We start from the raw sequence: 17,990 nt of genomic DNA on the forward strand, positions 1-17,990 counted from the left end.
GGCCCAATGGGGAGGGGGGTAAGGGGTGGGGACTCGCGGGCACCGGAAGGGGCGTGGCGCGGGCGCCGGAAGTGGGTGCTGGAGCCGCAGGGCGTGTGTGCGTGTGAGGGAGCCCAGCGGCTGCCGCGCTCGGAGCCTTCCGACCCGCCTGGCCCCGCGTCCCCGGTGTGAGCCGCCGCCGCCAGGTGAGAGCCCTGCGCCGGCAGCTGGGTGGGGCACGGTGGAGGCCGCAGCGGGATTGCCGGGCGGGCCCCGGGGCTGGGCCGGGGCTGACCTACGCCCGGGGGTGATTGTGCCGCCGGGCGGGCTCGCGGCCTGCGCCGCGCCCGGGAGGGAAGGGCGGAGGCCTCAGGCCGCTGAGAGGTAACAGTGCGAGGCGCTGCGCTGCGCCGCCGGGCGGGAGCTGGGAGCGCCGCCTCCCGCGGGAGCGCCAGCCTCGCCGCGCCCCGCCCCGCCCGCCTGAGTCACTTCCCCGGGCTCCGGCCCGCGCTCACCTGTGCAGGCGGGGCGGGGCCGGGCCCGGTCTCCTGGGCCGGGCGCAGCGCCAGCCCTGCCCTCGCCCAGGCCTCCCCGGGCACAGCTTTGGGACGTGCCTCCAATGGCTTCCTGGGCTGAGGTCCCCTCGCGGCCTCTGCCAGTGCCGGGGGTGGGGCGCTCTCCATGGCTGCTTCTGTCTCTTTCAGGGAGGATATTCTAGAGAGATCTCCAGCCAGGAGGGGAAGGGGGTGCGGGTGCCTGTCTTGAAGGCTGTATAGAGTGAGATACAAATACAGGAGAGGGGGAAAGGTTTCTCTTTTTTTTCCTTTCCGTTTAAAGCAGAGGTGGATTTGGGGAGGCTGCCAGACAGACAAAGGTGCTTTTAGCCTAGGGCCCAATGCTAAATAGTGTCTAGAGCTCATAACGATCCCCAGCACCTGCTTGGAAGCATTTGTAGCCAGTAGCATCCCAGTGTTCTTGCAGATACACTGCCAGCAGAGTCTCATCTAAGTAATGGTTCCCAGCAAGTGGATAAGTGCTTCCATTTAGTGAAGTTATAGTAACACAGTAGTAGAGGAGCAAAATGAGTGTTGTGTTATGCTTTTAAAGCTAAATTCTCTTAAATAGCCTGGAAATGTGTTAGCTTGTAAAATCTTACAGCTTTAGGAGAGGTTCAGTTACCTAAGTCAGAAATCTTACATGTGCAGTGGCCTTTAGTTAGAAGATTTCAGTATCTTTTTTGTTGCTTCTTAAATTTTTTTTTCCTTCAAAGCAGAGTGTATTAAAAATGTATCCTTGTCAGTTTAGGATGCACTTTATCCCTATAATCTAGAGGTGCAGGATAGGGGAAACAGTGTTTTGTTCACTGCTTGCAGCCCAAGGTTGTGGGCCTCTTACAAATAGGATTGCAAAGAAAGCATCCTTACCGTATAATCATTTTAAGTTTTATCTTTATTAAAGATCTTGTGTTAAGTACCAGTGGGTGAAATATAAAGAACTTTTGGAGCCCATTGCAATCCTTCTAACACAGCTGTATCAATATACTATGTTCTGATCTGTAGTAACCTTGCTTTTCTAGGGCTGAGGGTTTTTTAAGAAGATTTGGACAAGAACATGGCTTTTATGATGTGTGCAAATCAACTGGGATGTAACTGAGTTGTAGCACAAGCACAGATTTGAATTATGAAGCAACAAAAAACTAGTACTTTTATTCACCTAGTGCCATAATAGCACATTATAATAAAACTAAAGGCCTATAATGTTGTGGTTTCTCATTGCCACAGTTTTATCCCACCTCATAATATAAATGCTCTCACTTTATTGTTGCTGAAGGTGATTTACCTCTGCTATGAATGTTTTGTTTTGGCATAAATTTTACACCTGAGGGAAAAGTGTTTTTGTTTTTGGAAAACTCGCTACTTCCATCTGGATGCTAGCCAAAAACAATTATGCTAGCTGGAACAAAAAAGTGTAACCATATTAAGTGTACTATATGCAAGAGCTATATTCCTGTCTCCACCTACAGCTGTCTTTATGCATATATGTGCATATTGACTTCAACAGAACAGAATGGCCCTGCTCCCAGGAACCTACATGACAAAGAGCATTATAAGAGGTGTCAAAGATGGGGAAAGATGATGTAGGGGAGGGTGGTGGCTATCTAGGAAAAGTTCATTAGATGTGCTTTACTGGCTTTTCTCTTCAGATAATGTATGGGGCAGCATTTGGGTTGAAGGCCAAAGTGGAAGGTTTGTTGGAAAAAAAACAAGTCTGACATACTTGGGAGGCTAGTGAGGCTTCATGACACACAGACAAGGAGGAGGGCTGTGCCTGGTGCTGTGCTGCCTCTTTTAAAGCCAGAGGATATGCAGAGTACACTTTATTACTCGTAGCGTAATCCTGACTTGTAGTAGTAGAAGGCAGGTGAGCTTTCAATGCTTATATAAACCTTACAGGGCACATATATTTGCCTGGGAAGTCATTTTTAGCAATACATGTGCTATTTGGGGGAAGCATTCTATTTCCATTAACTTTAAGTGATGCATAGGGTATTTTTGTGGAAAGGAAATGAATGAGAAATGTTGATGAATAATCTATTTAGTTTCCAGTGCTCTCCTTCATCACTCCTAAATTCCCTAAGTCAAGATAAAGAGCACAACTTGGGGCTAAGCAAGAGGCCCACTACTTTTTTTTAAGTGGGGGGAGGGTGCAAACAGGACTCCTTGTGTTTTATTTGGAAGGTGCTGAGAAACAAAGCCATTCCAGTTCTATAATAGAGAACCCATAAGCAGTGATGCCTGTGGCATAGTGTTTGCCAGTGAGGCTCAACCTTTTTTTCCCCTGGAGGCTGGATCTGGTTGGTGATTCCAGTCTGGCAGGCATGGTGAGCATCATCTGGCCACGTGGAGGAGAGTGGGAACCAATCCATCCCCATCCTGGCACTGCAGGATGGGGAAGGGGGCTTGGTTTGGCCTTGGGGGGTGGGGGGGAAGAGTCATGGCATGACTTCAACCCATCCCCATGGGAAGAGGCAGAGGGGTGCAGCCCAGCTTTAACTGGATGTGCAAGGCTTGGAGTTCGGCGGAGGGGGAAGGTGGCCATATTAATGGCTATCATTTCTCCACAGCCAAATTTCCTGACTCATGGGGACCCTTGCAGACTAGATTCCAAGGCTCTGTGGGCTGCATTTGTCCTCTGGACCCAGAGGTTGAGGAGACCTGGTATATTATACACATTATATACTGATACTGTAAAACAGTTGACAGGTATGTGACTGTCCTCTGAAGGAACCTCTTTTGTTCCTTTCTGTTTTATAGATGGCTGTCTTGGTAATCTGAATCCCCATTTAAGTTTCTGACTTGTAGAACTGAGCTTTGAAGCTGCATAAGTACCATTTGCTTGATATATAGATTTTTTTTCTGTTTGGGTGTTTTGCCATATTAACAAAGTCCCTAGCTAAAATCCAATGTGAGATAGCCAAATGATGTTGGTTTTTAGTATGCAGCCTCCTCCAGTATAGGCCTGTTGCTTGTTCCAGTTGCAAACTGGTGGCCTTGTTCTCAAAGGTATACAATTTTGTCACTTGACCAAGGGTGGATTTAACTGAACTTCTCCAGAGGGGAAAGGTTAAGGTATTAATCCACTCTTCTGCCTGTTGCCTTAGTGACCTGTGTGTTAAAGTTTTTAAACCAATAATTACATTACTTTCTTTCTCTAATAGAGAGGTGCATGACTAATTAGTTCTAGTGCTTGCTCTACAGAAATACAATTTAAAAAAGGTCCTTGAGAACAGCAGATTTCAGACTGATGGAAATTTATTAGTATTGTCTTCCCAGTTAAGTATATTACATAAGTCAGATCTCTTCAGTGTCAGTTTTTCATTTGCTTTCTATGGTGTTTAAATGCAGTTACTTCTGATCTGTGTTGACTTGGACTTAAATAGATGATGGAGAGTTGGAAGTAGCAATGCCAGAATGCTGGCATGTTCGCTGCCAGGTAGTTCAAGCTTAAAAAGTGGTTTATTTCAACGTAATGTTTTGGGGAATGGAATGTCTACCCATCTTTACTCCTTATCAGTCACTAACACTTTAATTTCATTTCTCCACCTCTTTTCTTGCAGTTCTGTGAGTATACTCTGAAGTTAGGTGCCCTTTTTAAGCTGGCCTTGTCCTCCTGTGCTTTTAACTTTTCTTCCTATCTAAAGCAACCAAGGCCACTATAAATACAATTTACAGACCTATTTTACAAACATATTTTACCTTTGGTCAGACACCATGTTATTTTAAGAAATCCAATCTAGGGCCACTCCTCTAGTGAGCAGTTTCTGCTTAGAACTAGCAAATGTTGCTCTTGATCTTATGTCTTCCATGGCTGTAACTACCCACATACATGGCATGACCATCAGTGCTGTATTAAACAGTCCCTGCCAGTCTTCAACTCCAGTTACTGGTATATGTTGATAATTGCTGCAGATGATTCCCACTAGATGACTTGCGTTTGTAGCCTCCAAACAGTTTCAACTATGGGCCTCCCAAAGATGTGCGTTCCAGGCTATGGCACGCTAATGCAGGGATGCTGAACCCCTGGCCCGCAGGCCAGATCTGGCACTATGTTATCCAACCCCTGGGGGGAGCCCTGGGCCTTGCATACTGGATTGGGTACTCAGTCTCAGCTGATGGGGGTGGGAGGGAGTGGTGCCAGCCCCAGGGCCCAACCCTGGTACCAAAGAGTCTGCTTCAGCCTGTAGACTGGACCCTTGCTGCTCAACTGGCTCTTGGGGCCAAAAGCTTGAAAGACCACTACACTAATCCATTGTAAACTTGGAGCATTGCTTTCAGTTTCTTTATGAGAGGGACAAGTTATAGATGCTGCTTTAGTTTTTTCAAATGTCACTTCTTTCCTTGTATTTTTCTCTTCTGGTGAACAATGGAGTACAAGCCAGCATAGCTCTGCAAAAAACCTTTCTCCAGGCTTCCAACAAGGTAAGCAATGGAGAATAAGATTCTGACCGTATTCCGTTTCTGTTTGACTCTTGTGAAAGTGCTAGTAGGCTCACTGCCAGGTTATGAGCGTTTTGGTGTGGAGAAATGTCTGCCTTTATTGGAAGAAGTTTGTAGCATTTGAATCTTGTTAATTTTACTAAACAGTAGTTCGTAGTTCAGTAGCAAACCTGACAAGGCAGATATTAGCTACTTGACTAGTCAGATCAAGGCATAACTTGAGGCTCAAACACTGTCCTTAATTTTTGGCAAAAATAGACAAATGCAGTTCTAATTGGACCTCAGACTTTAGTAAGCAGCTTAAGGCTGTATTTAGGACAGGCGCATAATTTAGTCGGATAAATAGCTAAGGAAAGAGATATGATGAAAACGTGTCTGTATATTTTGTGCTCATATTTGACAGATAGACTGCTCAGCCAAAGCTGTTTTCTGTACCTGCACTTTTACCCAGTGGCTTTTGATGCCTGCTGAATTCCCTCTTTGCTTCTTCCAATATGTCTTTAAGTGAACTCCGTAACTGCCATGGACTTGCATTTAAAGATAAATATATCAGTAAGCATCGTACTAATAGGACTGCGCAGTTCCTAAACTCAGCTCTGTAAAAGTGACTTGTTTCACAAATTAAAGCACTGCTGGAAAAATACAGATCAAATGTAACACTATCAATTTAATGGTGAAATGACAATTGCCTCAGCAAGCTGCCCTTAAATTTCAGTATGTGGAGTATTTCTGTAAAACAAAACATCCAGATCACATGATAATGGTGGTAAGCTGTGAGCAACTACAGTCAAAATGTTTCTAGTGGCTATACAGCTTTTTTAGGAAATAAGAACATCTCACAACTATGCGGGTCCACTGGCTTATGGTTGGCTTTCATGTAGTATAAAAAGCACTGTGATATTAACATCATGTGGTACCCTGCAGATTGGGCAGAAGGTCACTTGAGAGCAAGTACTTACTAGGTGGAGTATATAAATCGGTAATTTGGGAGCTGTCTGGAAAGCAAAGGATGGCTTATTGGCTTGGAATACAGAGCCTGGGGTAAAAATTGAGTTGGTTCATGTGGTGGTAATAGTAATCAAAAGCTGCTGCCATTTGACTGGTCTCTCATATTAAGCTAACGCACTTCCTAGTAGAAAGTTCCCTTTGTATTATGAATTACCCCCCCCCCCCAATCAGTTGGTACGTTATAGTTTGCAAAAGCTAGTGTGTAATATAAACCAACTACTGTGTGTCCTTAGAGGAGATCCATCCTGAGAGAGATGGAGCCATTAATGAAGCATTAAAAGTTAAATTGCAGTGTTCTTGTCCATACATCATCTGTCTTGGAGAGAGAGAGGTTCAATACAAAGACTAACAGTTTGACACTTTAAAGTGCTAAATGCTTCTGGTTTGGAAGTGCTCCTTGGCACAGAACTGGACAACTATGAAACTGTGTGCGCAAAAGCACTCTCTTTCAGGAAACATCTTTTAGCAACAAGTTTGTTTTGAGCACGTGTCTCAGTGCTAGATCCACAATCAAAGTTAGCTTAGTAAACAAGATTAAGCATGGTTTGCTAACCTAATGGTTGGTGTGCCTGCTTGGGTTCTGGTTCTGGTACAAGAGCTATCATGTAAAATGGTCTGTGAAGTGGGACAGTTTCTATAGGAAGGAGCTATACCTCCCTGGTATAGCTAATAGCCTGGTAGTTAGGGCACTGTCCTGTGACTTAAGAAATGGAGAAGCTAGAGCAAGGAGCAAAAAGCAGAGCATCTGCTTGGCCCAGGGGAAGGGGATCAGAGATGCTCTTATGGAGGGTGCGCGGGTAATTTGTGGCATGCGTGCCAAAAAGGTCAGCCCCATTGCAGTCCTCCATACTTTACAGCAGGGGTTGTCAACCGGGGATACCTCCCCTGCTCTGCATCTGGCTGCTGACTTCCACCCTCCCCCAGGGTACACTTACTAAAAAGGGGGCTGCCAGGGGTACACTTATTAAAAAAGGTTGAAAACCCCTGCTTTTATAGCATTAGTGTAAGCATCAGGCTTGACACTTCGAAGACAAACTTATGTAGAGAAATACCTGAGTAATGTTCCTGGCAGAGCAGTGTAAAACATCTTTTGTTTCCAGGTATTACAGCTTCATTCAGCTCTTTAATCATGTACAAAAGTATTACATGTGACTTCAATGTGTCCAATAAAGGTGTAGGATGACAACAGGAGCTGTCCAGTGTTTCAGATTCTTAGATTGTAGCAACATTGTTCCTGTTACAGAAGGGCATAAGAACTGGCTTTCTTCTGAGTTTGAAAGTGCACCCTCTCCTCTGGGACTTCTTGTAGTGAGGTCATGATGAGCAGGGCATACAGGAGTGATCTGTGAGGGGAACAGGTTGATATATGAAATCATGTATTTTGTTGTATTTGAAGGGATTGTGTTAGAGTTCTTTCAAGACTGATTTGGCTGGCTGCAGCCTTTGAAACATAATGGAAGAGGTTTCTTTATGTGAAGTAATAATCAAAACAAAAACTTAATAACCCTTCTAACAAGTCACTGCTGGGGGGGGGGGGGGGGGGGTTGGAATGAAAGACACTTACTAAAGACTTGTGACTCAGACTGTTCTTTTTAACTTCACCATCCACTTTCAACAACCTGTGCTCTCAAAAGGTATTATTTTAATTTTCTCCTTTTTCAGGAATAACAATGGATAAAAGTGAGCTGGTACAGAAAGCCAAACTGGCTGAACAGGCCGAGCGCTATGATGATATGGCTGCTGCAATGAAGGCTGTTACTGAGCAAGGACATGAACTCTCCAATGAGGAAAGGAATCTACTCTCTGTTGCCTATAAGAACGTGGTTGGTGCCCGTCGGTCTTCTTGGCGTGTCATTTCCAGCATTGAACAGAAAACAGAGAGGAATGAGAAGAAACAGCAGATGGGAAGAGAGTATCGTGAGAAAATCGAGGCTGAATTGCAGGATATCTGCAATGATGTTCTGGTAATAATCCAGTAGCAAAAATAACAGCAAAAAATACTGCAGCATTTATCAGAGAGGCTCCAGGAGTCTCAGTTTCTGTGACATTGCAAGCTTTAGCAGGAAGAAACTTTCTGTCCCATGGCCCTGAGCAAAAAACTTGGGTTGAGTTTAGTCACTGAACCTTTTAATTTCTTTCATGTACTTCTTTGAAGTCTTAAAGTGCTATATGTCCTGCCAAATATAAAAAAGGAAACAAAGGCGTGGAGAATCAACACACTGAATACTTCTAATCTAACAGCCATAAGTTGATATGAAAATGATTTTGGATGGGGGGGGGGGGGTACCGGGATGATTCATGGACAAATGTGATGGGATTCTGTCAAGACTTTTTCTTGGTATTTTGGCTAGTGAATGTTTGAAACCTACCAATATCCCTTTTCTGGAAAGAAGAGTACTTTCTTCTGTCCCAAAGCAGTGTCCTGCTTCTTGTGGGTTACAGGAAAAGGATGCTCTTTGCTACTCTGCAGTTGCACAGCCAGGGTGCTGCTGCATGTGTTAAGGGGAGGGTGCTTGTCTTTTTAGAATCCTTCTTGTCTGTACGCACCAGTGCTGTCTACTACTATTCATAGCTCTTCGGCAGGAGTAGCAGATGAAGCTGACATTGTTTTAGATAACTTTGCTTCTACCCTTAGGGTTCAGAACAGCAACAGCAAAAGTCAGCAGACTCTTGCTAATGTCATGATGCTGTTATTTGGCAAAATTGTGAGTATCAGCAAAAGTGCTAGAACTCAGTGTGTGAATTTGCACACACTACTGTTCTGCATCATTGTACCTTGTGAAGGCTATCTTCACAAACACATGCTTCCAAAGTACAAATAGCAGTTACATTCTGAAGAAAATACTCTCAGGCCTCAGCTGGCAAGTTTCTCCCTCCTCTGGAAGAAGGAAAGTGCTTATTTTTTCTTTTTACTCTGAGTTTTGGCAGTATTTCTAAACTTTGCATGCATACACTTATGAAGTTACATAGATTTCATAGGCATTAGGACTGGAAGGAACCTCAGAAGATCGAGTCCAGGCCCCTGCCCCAGGGGCAGGAAGTCAGCTGGGGTCATAGGATCCCAGCAAGAAAAACAACCAGATTTCTATTGAAGGTGTTCAAAGGAGGTGCTTGAACCACCTCCCATGGCAGGCTATTCCAGACCTTGGGGGCTTGGACAGTAAAGAAGTTCTTCCTTATGTCCAGCCTGAAATGGTCTTGCAGGAGTTTATAACCGCTCTGGTGAACAAACATTCCCCCAGATCCTGGTGAGCACTCCTTATAAACTTATAGGTGGCCATCAGATCACCCCTGAGCCTGCGCTTTTCCAGGATGAAGACTCCCATAGCTCTCAGCCTCTCGTCATAAGGTCTGTTTTCCTGACCTCTGATCATGTGCATAGCTCTTCTCTGGACCCTCTCAAGCTTCTCCACATCCTCTTTGAATTGTGGAGCCCAAAACTGGACACACAGTACTCCAGCTGCGGCCTCACCAAGGCCAAGTACAGTGGGAGAATGATGTCCTGGGATTTGCTTGAGAAGCATCTATGGATGCAAGCCAGGGTTTTGCTTGCTTTACTAGCCACAGCATCACATTGAAGGCTCATGTTCATCTTGTGGTTAATCCTGACCCCCCAAGTCCCTCTCGTCCATAGTGCTAGCCAGCATAGCACTGCTGAGCCTATAAACATGCTGCAGGTTTTTCCTCCCAAGGTGGAGAACCTTGCATTTTTCGGTGTTGAACACCATCAGGTTCTTGTCCGCCCATTTCCTGAGCCTGTCAAGGTCAGCCTGGATTGCCCCCTGTCCTCAGGTGCGGATGCTTTACCCCAAAGTTTGGTATCATCAGCGAACTTGGTCAGTCTGCTTCTGACTCCAATGTCCACATCATTAATGAAGATGTTGAACAAAATAGGTCCAAGGCCAGAGCCTTGAGGTACCCCACTGGTCACAGGGCACCATGACGATTGTCAACCACCACCCTCTGGGTCCAACCATGGAGCCAGTTCCCCAGCCAGCGGATCATGGTGGACCCAAGGCCACAGTTGGCCAGTTTTGCCAAGAGGTGATCATGGGATACCAGATCAAAGGCTTTTTTAAAGTCAAGATATATGACATCAACCTCTTCCCCCTTGTCCAGGTGATAGGTCACCTGGTCATAAAAGGAAATAAGACTGGTTAAGCATGACCTACCCACAACAAACCCGTGCTGGCTATCCCTCAGAATGTTGCCATCGGCCAGTCCGTTAAGAATGGCCTCTTTCATAATCTTTTCTAAGACCTTCCCCAGAATAGAAGTCAGGCTGATGGGCCTGTAGTTTGCCGGATCCACTTTCCTCCCTTTCTTGAAGATAGGCACCACATGGGCCTTCTTCCAATCATCAGGCACTTCACCAGAGTGTCAGGAGCTCTCGAAGATCCTTGCCAGGGGCTGAGCTATGATGCTGGCCAGCTCCTTGAGTACTCTGAGGTGTAAATTGTCAGGGCTGACTGACTTGAAGGTGTCCAGCCACTCCAGGTATTCTTTCACGAGGTCAGCATTGATGGAGGGCAAGGAATTGCCCTCACCCAGGTGTCCCTGTCCTGTAATGGGCAGGGGCGTACCATGGGACTTGTGAAAGACTGGCGCAAAGTACCCATTTGGTAAGTTGCCTTTTTTCTGGGCGTCAGTCATCAGTTGTCCCTTCTGGTTTAGCAGAGGTCCAATGTTGCCCTTGCTTTTCCTCTGTTTCCCCACATATCTAAAAAAGGACTTTTTATTGACCTTGATTCTTGTAGCCAGTTGGAGTTCCATCGCAGCCTTGGCTTTCCTGGTTTACTCCCTGCGGGTCTGGACCAGTGCGGAATATTATTCCTTGGAGGTAGATCCATCCTCCATCCTTTGTAAGTCTTTCTTATTGGATGCAGGAGGTCCAATAGTTCCTTGTTGAGCCCAGGGGGCTGCTGTGCCCTTTTGCTGCCTTTCCTCTGAGACAGAATAGCCTTAGCTTGTGCATCTAGGATCACTCCCTTGAGGAGCAACCACTCTTTCTGGACTCCCCTCCCTTTGGGGTCGTGGTCCCTTAGGGCCTCACTGACAGACCTCCTGAGCTTGTCAAAGTCAGCCCTCCTGAAGTCGAGAACCTCTGTATTGCTGACTGACTTGCCAGCTTTTCGGCGGATGGTGAAGGTGATCAGCTCGTGGTCGCTGTCACCCAGTTTCCCTTCAATTGTTAGGTCGCTGATTAGGTCATCCCCAGTTGACAGTACCAGGTTGAGTAGCGCTTTACTTCTCATTGGCCCATAGACTTCTTGAGTCAGAGTTCATCCACGCATGTGAGGAAGCTTTGCGACTGTTCAGATTTGGTTGAGCGCTCTTCCCATGAGATGTCCAGGTAGTTGCATTAGCAAGTTAAAAATATATACTTCTAATAGTAGTAAAAGTTATGTTTCTACTACAGCTGGAACTTTTATGACAAAAACAGTAATTCTGCAATTTTTTTTTTCAGGAACTGCTTGATAAGTATCTTATTGTCAATGCCACACAGCCGGAAAGCAAGGTTTTCTATTTGAAAATGAAAGGTGATTACTACAGATATCTTTCAGAGGTGGCATCTGGGGACAGTAAGCAAAGTAAGTGGAAATAAAATCTTGTGTTTAAAAGTGCATAAAACTAGCAGATCAGAATGAAAACAGGATAAGAAATAAAGTATGAGAAGTGTTTGTATCTTTTCAGTAAGTAGTACTTATTTCAGTTTTCAACATTTTCCTTCAATATTGAAAAATATTGGCTGGCTGCTTTTATTAAAATAAATAAATAAGTATGCCAAAAACCCCCACAGTGTCTAAACAATATCCAACCAACTGCACTGCTGTCCCTACTTCTCATACAAAAACTACTTTGTAGTATGCCTGGAAGTTTAACAAACCTAAGTTCTGATGGAAAAGGACGGGAATGCATCATCTCGGAGTCAAGAGCCCACCTCATGTAAAGTGCCCTGCCAGAGCCTACTTCTTGTTTAAACCAGGGCACCTAGCCCAGGTGCCACTACTGACTTCACATGTATCCCATAGCAAAGTTGGGTTCCCAAATAAGCAGGTCCTTTAACAGTTAGAAACGTTCTATTAAAATTGTCAGCTTGAATTCTGCTCGGAAGACATCAGATGGACATTGCTAGTAGATCACTGACGTAGAACTGGGCTGTTCTTTTGGAGCTTATTGTGTGACCCATCAACCTGGAGAAGATGGTGTTCTTGTTTCCTCTATACTCAACCTCTGATGGAGGAAGTGAATGACAGGGGATTGCCTCTTGGATGTGCCCTTCCTTCTCAGGAGCCTTACTGACTTATTAGGGTGTTCCAACCCCAGGCCTTACCTTTAGTTTTCACCTTACAAAACTATTTCTTGTACATCCAACTTGGTAGGTTTTTAATGACTCTGCAGTTTGGGTACTCTTCAGTGGCAGTAAAACAGGCGTTTCCATTGGCTTTTATTTTTGTATAAATTGTTGCATTTTAAATCTTAAGAGTACTCCTAAACAAAACTTTAAGCTCTACAAGAAGTGTTTAGTTGAAAATACTTCTGCATTAGTAATTCAGTTACTGGTAAGTTTCTTACCGTTAAAAATATTGAGGGAAATCCTCCATATACATATTTAAAAAACAACCAAATATTTATTGTTATCCATGTCAGAAGCTCCACTTGCAGTGCCTAGGTCTGGAAGTTAATTACTAGTCCTTGCTTTAGAGACAAATCAATATTACAGAACACAGTGGTTTACTATGTATTAATGTTACTGTGATCACTTTTTTTTCCCAGCAACAGTTGCAAATTCTCAGCAGGCTTACCAGGAAGCATTTGAAATTAGCAAGAAAGAGATGCAGCCAACACATCCCATTCGACTTGGTTTGGCTCTTAATTTCTCTGTCTTTTACTATGAGATACTCAATTCTCCTGAAAAAGCCTGTAGTTTAGCAAAAACGGTAAGTACACTCTTCATCTTATCAAGATTTGACAGGAATGGGGTCAAGGTGTATGGTAACTAACATGGCTTAGTCTGAGAACTAATACCTTCTTTCAGAGATGCTTGCATCCTTTTAAGATCTGTCTATGGCTTCATGTAAGTTAGCAGAATCAGAACAGTTAGTGGGCATGTCTACATGTGCGCTTTAATGCGCAGTAGCCTATTTTACTGTGCATTAAAGCATGTAAAAAACTTCAAGTACACTAATGCGCAGTAAAATAGGCTACTGCGCATTAAGCTTCACTTAAACGTGCTTTCGGTACTGCACATTAGGGCAGCCTAATGTGCATTTATTTAGTACCTCACATTGGAGGTACTAAATTTAATGCACATTAGGAAAAGTGCATTAACGCGTGTGTAGGTGTACCACTGACTGTTAAAGTTGAACTTCTGAGGAATAAGACAAGCTGCTTCCTTCACCTGTTTTAGGGTTCTTACCAAATGTGCTTGTATAAGAAACTTAAATAGCATATGCATTAATCTGGTATTTCTATATAGATTAATAAAAAAAAAAAAAAAGCTTACAACACCACATTGAGGTGAGCATAGAGCAAGTTTTTGTTGTAGCATCACCAATAATACTTTACCAAAAAAACTTCAGGCATGACCTGCATTATTCAATTCTTTCTGTTTAGAAACCCAAGACAGTTTGAGAATGATTGGCTGTATTATTAAGCTATCAAATGGTTCGTCCCAATCAAAGAGATCACAAGGGAATGAGGGGTTGGTTTGTTCTTCTCCTTAAAATGAAATTTGACTGTTCCTCAGAAGTGAGAGGATTCATCTAGTATCTTTTAAATAGTCTCTGTTTGCTTCTAAGGAAAAACAGTCAGGTAACCATTTGAATAATGATAGCATTAAGAATGAGTCGGCATGTATTTACAATGCACTTCTATAGCATCCTAATGCTGTTTGTATTAAGAAATATTTTTTTCTTGTTCTGCAGTGGCTACTTCTAGTTGTCCCTTTCTTTTTTAATTAAAGGAACCTAAATTGGGTTTGGAAATACAGCTACATCTGTGTTTCATATCCAAGTAGAAGCAAAAGATCAAATTCATGGCAGCTCTCAAATCTGCATACAGGTCGATGTCGAGAGTTGCTATATTAATTGGTCCTTAGTGGAAAATGCTGTTTCTTCTGCTGTAAAATACCTTGGGGTCCTATACACATGCAGGGAGGTTGCTCTAGTGTGCTGTAATTCCAGCACATAAGAGCAGACTCAATTAATTGGGTCTGCTGGAGTGTAGTAATTACTGCGATCCAGCAGCCTCCAATGTCACATGTCAGCTTACCTGTGCTGAAAAATGGTGGCGGGGTGCTTTAAAGCTCGTTGAATGAGCTTTAGTTCAAAGCAACCTGCCACCGTTTTTCAGCGCAGGGTTGCTGATGCACATGATTCTTCAGGCGCTTTTAATTAGCGTTGGGCTAATGAATGCTTTCCCTCCCCCCCCCCCCCCCCCCCCCCCCCCCGAGCACATCTGTAAACATCCCTCGTTTCCTGTTTCCTTGTTTTATTTCCTGCATGTTAAATCAAAAACAACTCTGAGAATCTCTCCAGTTTTTCAGCCTGATTTTTCTCTCTCTCCCCCTTTTCATGACTCTTAAACCATTGAGACCTTCTTTTTAGTGAAGGCACTCTGGGAAATGTCTAAGCATGCCCTCTTTAATCCATTGACTAGTTTGCCCTTGAGCCATTTGAAGCACTAGATATGGAAGCGAGCACACCTGCCACTTGTGCTCTGCTTCAGCCTGGAAAATTTAGAGTATGTAGGGATTTACACTTGACTCTCCTATCATGAAATGGTATTTTTCCAGTTTGATAATAGACTGTCCTTTACTTTGTTGTAGCCTGGCTTGAATTTTTTCTTATGTTGCTGAACCTTCAAATGTAGTATGTGGGGGGAAAATTAAGATTCAAACCAAACTTAATTCAGATGAGCACAAAACTAAAAAATCAGATGTTGTATGTTGAATTGTCTTGCATGTTCTAGGCATTTGATGAAGCGATAGCTGAGCTGGACACACTGAATGAAGAGTCTTACAAAGACAGCACTCTGATCATGCAACTACTTAGGGACAACCTTACTGTAAGTATCATTAGGGTAAACTACTATATTTTGCACTGTTGTTTTTGTAGACTGTCTGACTCCACTAAGTAGGATTTGGCATCAGAGGTTTTGTACAGTCCTTTGCTCTACAAACCATCTCTTCTTGGGTAACTGCACCAACTGGATGTAACTGGACCCATTTGAGAGCCATTTGCTTTGCATGTTAAATCAAAGGATGATTGTTAACTAATGCAATTGAGCCTTTCTGCAGTAAATTGTCATTGAAAAGTGCACTTCATCATCAGCTTCCCGACAGCTAACTTTCCTCCAGTGTGTGCTGTCTGCAAGCTTTGCTGGTTTTATTAATCTACCATCCAACTTTCTGTTTAGTTCATTATTCTGCAGCTTTAGTAGTAAGCTCAATCATGTTTTGCTCTTTAATTAAGAAAATAGCACAACTACAGTTAATTATCCCATCTCCCCTCTTCTGACAATTGTAATTAACTGCATGCTTTCAGCATAAACATATGTTTGTATTTTCTTACAGCTATGGACGTCAGAAAACCAGGGAGATGAAGGGGACGCTGGGGAGGGAGAGAACTAATGGCTGTCACGCTTCACTATATGTTCAATGTCACTCTGTATCCTACACATATATCCCTTTGTGCGACAAGCAAAAAGAATAGTACATCGACTTTCACAACCTCAACGTAGCAAAAACTGTCTGTGGGGTAAAAACGGTTGGTGTTTTGTGTGTTTTAAAATGAAGACCAGTTATACAATGGCATTCTGAACTTTCCTATAATGAACATTTGCAGTTATGATTACCGTGTTTATATTTTTAACTGAACACTGTGATTATGGGTTTTGTGATTGCAGTTGACTTTACAAAACTCTTACTGGTAGAAAAGTAGACGTTTAATTATGTAACTCTGAAAACTTAATCTGGCACCAAAATAGTCGAAGTACAATTCTGTTGTAAAGTTGTACAGAAAGTTATAGAGATTATATTGTGACACTGGGGCATGGAAGGAAAACAATCCATTGTATGGCATTCCAGTTCAGCAACACTGCTACGAATTAGTTTAACAGGCACACTCTCTAGATATTTTTAACCAAGTTTGAGGCACCGCTTTCAGTCAATAGCTCACTTTAAGTAAACCTTACTTTTTCTGGGGCTTTGATTTTTGGAGGAGGAGGGAGTAGAACACCTTGATTTCCAAATTCTACACTGGCAGATAACTGGGGTTTGAACAACTGTTTAGTGCTCAGACAACATGCATTACTAAGCCCCTTCCTAGAGCAATAATTTACCTATTTACAATGTAGATTATTCTTTTGTAGTGAGATTTCTCAGTTCACTACCATGGAATTGGAACAGAGAGAGATTCAATTTTATGAATGGCCATATTAATTTGAATAATACAGTTAAGTGAAATGCAATCTTTGCATTACTTTTCTTTTTGGAGAATTAAAGTCCCTTTGGGTAGTCCCATTCTGAACTTTATCTAGAAAAATTTCTAAATATTCCACTCTGCCATCTTTTGAGTGGATACTTTAGAAATCTTCCTCCCACTGATCTCTGTTTGTCCTCACTTTTCACCTGCTTAAACTTCACTTAAATAAATACGGATTTCTACATGCTTAAACTTCACTTAAAAAAATACGGATTTCTACATATTCTATTATTTTTCGATTGTGGGTGACATCAGAGAGATAGGAGAGACTAAAGTATGTTAATGGACAGGTCTCTTAGTGAGATATTTGAGAGCTGCCAGTGCTGCTGTATGTAGTCTTCAGCTCTTACTGTCTGCCACTTTCTAGGTGAGCCAGATCCTGATATTATAAAATATTCAAGACTTCCCATTATTTCTTACTGGAATGCAGACCTTACACATTTATAATGCTTGTTATTAACTTGTAATATTTGAACTCCAAATGTTTTCATATAGTTATATTCCCAAACATGTCCTATTAAATAAGACCTCATAAGAGTTGCATGAATAATGCAGTGGAAAAGATTAGGAATAGTCACTTATCAGTCTCGCAGTATCATCCTTTTACCTTAACATTCCACTTAGTTATAGAATCCATCTGTTTGTCTGTACATCTATCTGCTGAAGAGAGAATTTCATGCACTGATTTTAAAACTCCCCTCTACTAGCTGAACAAATCGTGCAGTTAATACTTGGCGCTTGATAAATGCAGTAGTGAATGTGGAACCGAGCCTGTCTGTATATCTGGTAGCTCTTTCGCTTTGTTTTTACTGACCAGTATTCTGCCTAAAGTTTGCTTCTGTGACGGTTATATTGCCTAGTGCACATGTGGTTGTGAGAATAGTATAGCAAAAAGAAATATCTGGTTATTGATGTACTAGATTTGTGTATGTCTTTTAAACAGTTCTAGTTTCACCTTACACAAAATAATCAGGAAAGTGTAAAAGAATTCAAAAGTGAATAATAAAAAAAATTTTATCAGTTCCTTGTGGTCTGTCATCTTTGCCAGACTAGTGGCAAAAGGAAGTCATGGTGAAGAAACACCACCTCCTTATTCTGCATTTGGATTGTGTAACTTGTTAACTCATGGTATTAAGTAGTACTAATATTTAATTTTATTAATAAGAATCTTTTTCTGTAACAGTACTTAAACTCTACTACAACGCTCATTTTGTAGTAGAGGACACTGATTCTGTTCCTTCATGTCCATTCTATTTGGGGTCATGCGTATAAATCTAATTTCATTGCAGGGCTGAGGAGAAAGAAATAGAACTATAAATACTTTCTTTTTAACTTGCTATGAGTCATTGAGTATGGTAATGGTTGAATGCACAGTATGTGAACCAGGTCTGTTGCAGTGCTTTCTGCTGATGGCTGATATACAAAAGATCGATGCTTGGAGTCCTACAGCATTTGTACACATACTTGCACCGCGGTGCTGGGTGCTTTTAAAAGCACCCGGTGCTGTGGCACGTAGTTC

General features: G+C 42.8%; 1 protein-coding gene across 2 annotated transcripts; it reads left to right on the forward strand.

The window, feature by feature from the left end:
- The first annotated feature begins 54 nt into the window (after window positions 1-54).
- YWHAB (tyrosine 3-monooxygenase/tryptophan 5-monooxygenase activation protein beta) lies at window positions 55-17,494 on the forward strand. 2 transcript variants are annotated; one of them, XM_059733185.1, is made up of 6 exons: window positions 55-185; window positions 7,647-7,948; window positions 11,452-11,575; window positions 12,762-12,925; window positions 14,958-15,053; window positions 15,562-17,494. In XM_059733185.1, the coding sequence occupies exons 2-6, from the start codon at window positions 7,655-7,657 to the stop codon at window positions 15,616-15,618; spliced, it is 735 nt and encodes a 244-aa protein (XP_059589168.1). In that variant the 5' UTR covers window positions 55-185; window positions 7,647-7,654; the 3' UTR covers window positions 15,619-17,494. The 2 variants fall into 2 exon arrangements, with proteins under 2 accessions (XP_059589168.1, XP_006263471.2); XM_006263409.3 differs by lacking the exon at window positions 55-185 and adding an exon at window positions 3,068-3,242.
- The last annotated feature ends 496 nt before the right edge of the window (window positions 17,495-17,990 follow it).

This window comes from Alligator mississippiensis, chromosome 9 (genome assembly GCF_030867095.1).
Source record: "Alligator mississippiensis isolate rAllMis1 chromosome 9, rAllMis1, whole genome shotgun sequence".
Classification (NCBI taxonomy): Eukaryota; Metazoa; Chordata; order Crocodylia; family Alligatoridae; genus Alligator; species Alligator mississippiensis.

Coding starts and splice junctions, on each gene's coding strand:
- YWHAB (XM_006263409.3), top strand. CDS start 3,083: ATGGCTATCATTTCTCCACAGCCAAATTTCCTGACTCATGGGGACCCT. Junction 12,926..14,957: donor CCTGTAGTTTAGCAAAAACG/GTAAGTACACTC, acceptor TGCATGTTCTAG/GCATTTGATGAAGCGATAGC. Junction 15,054..15,561: donor TACTTAGGGACAACCTTACT/GTAAGTATCATT, acceptor ATTTTCTTACAG/CTATGGACGTCAGAAAACCA.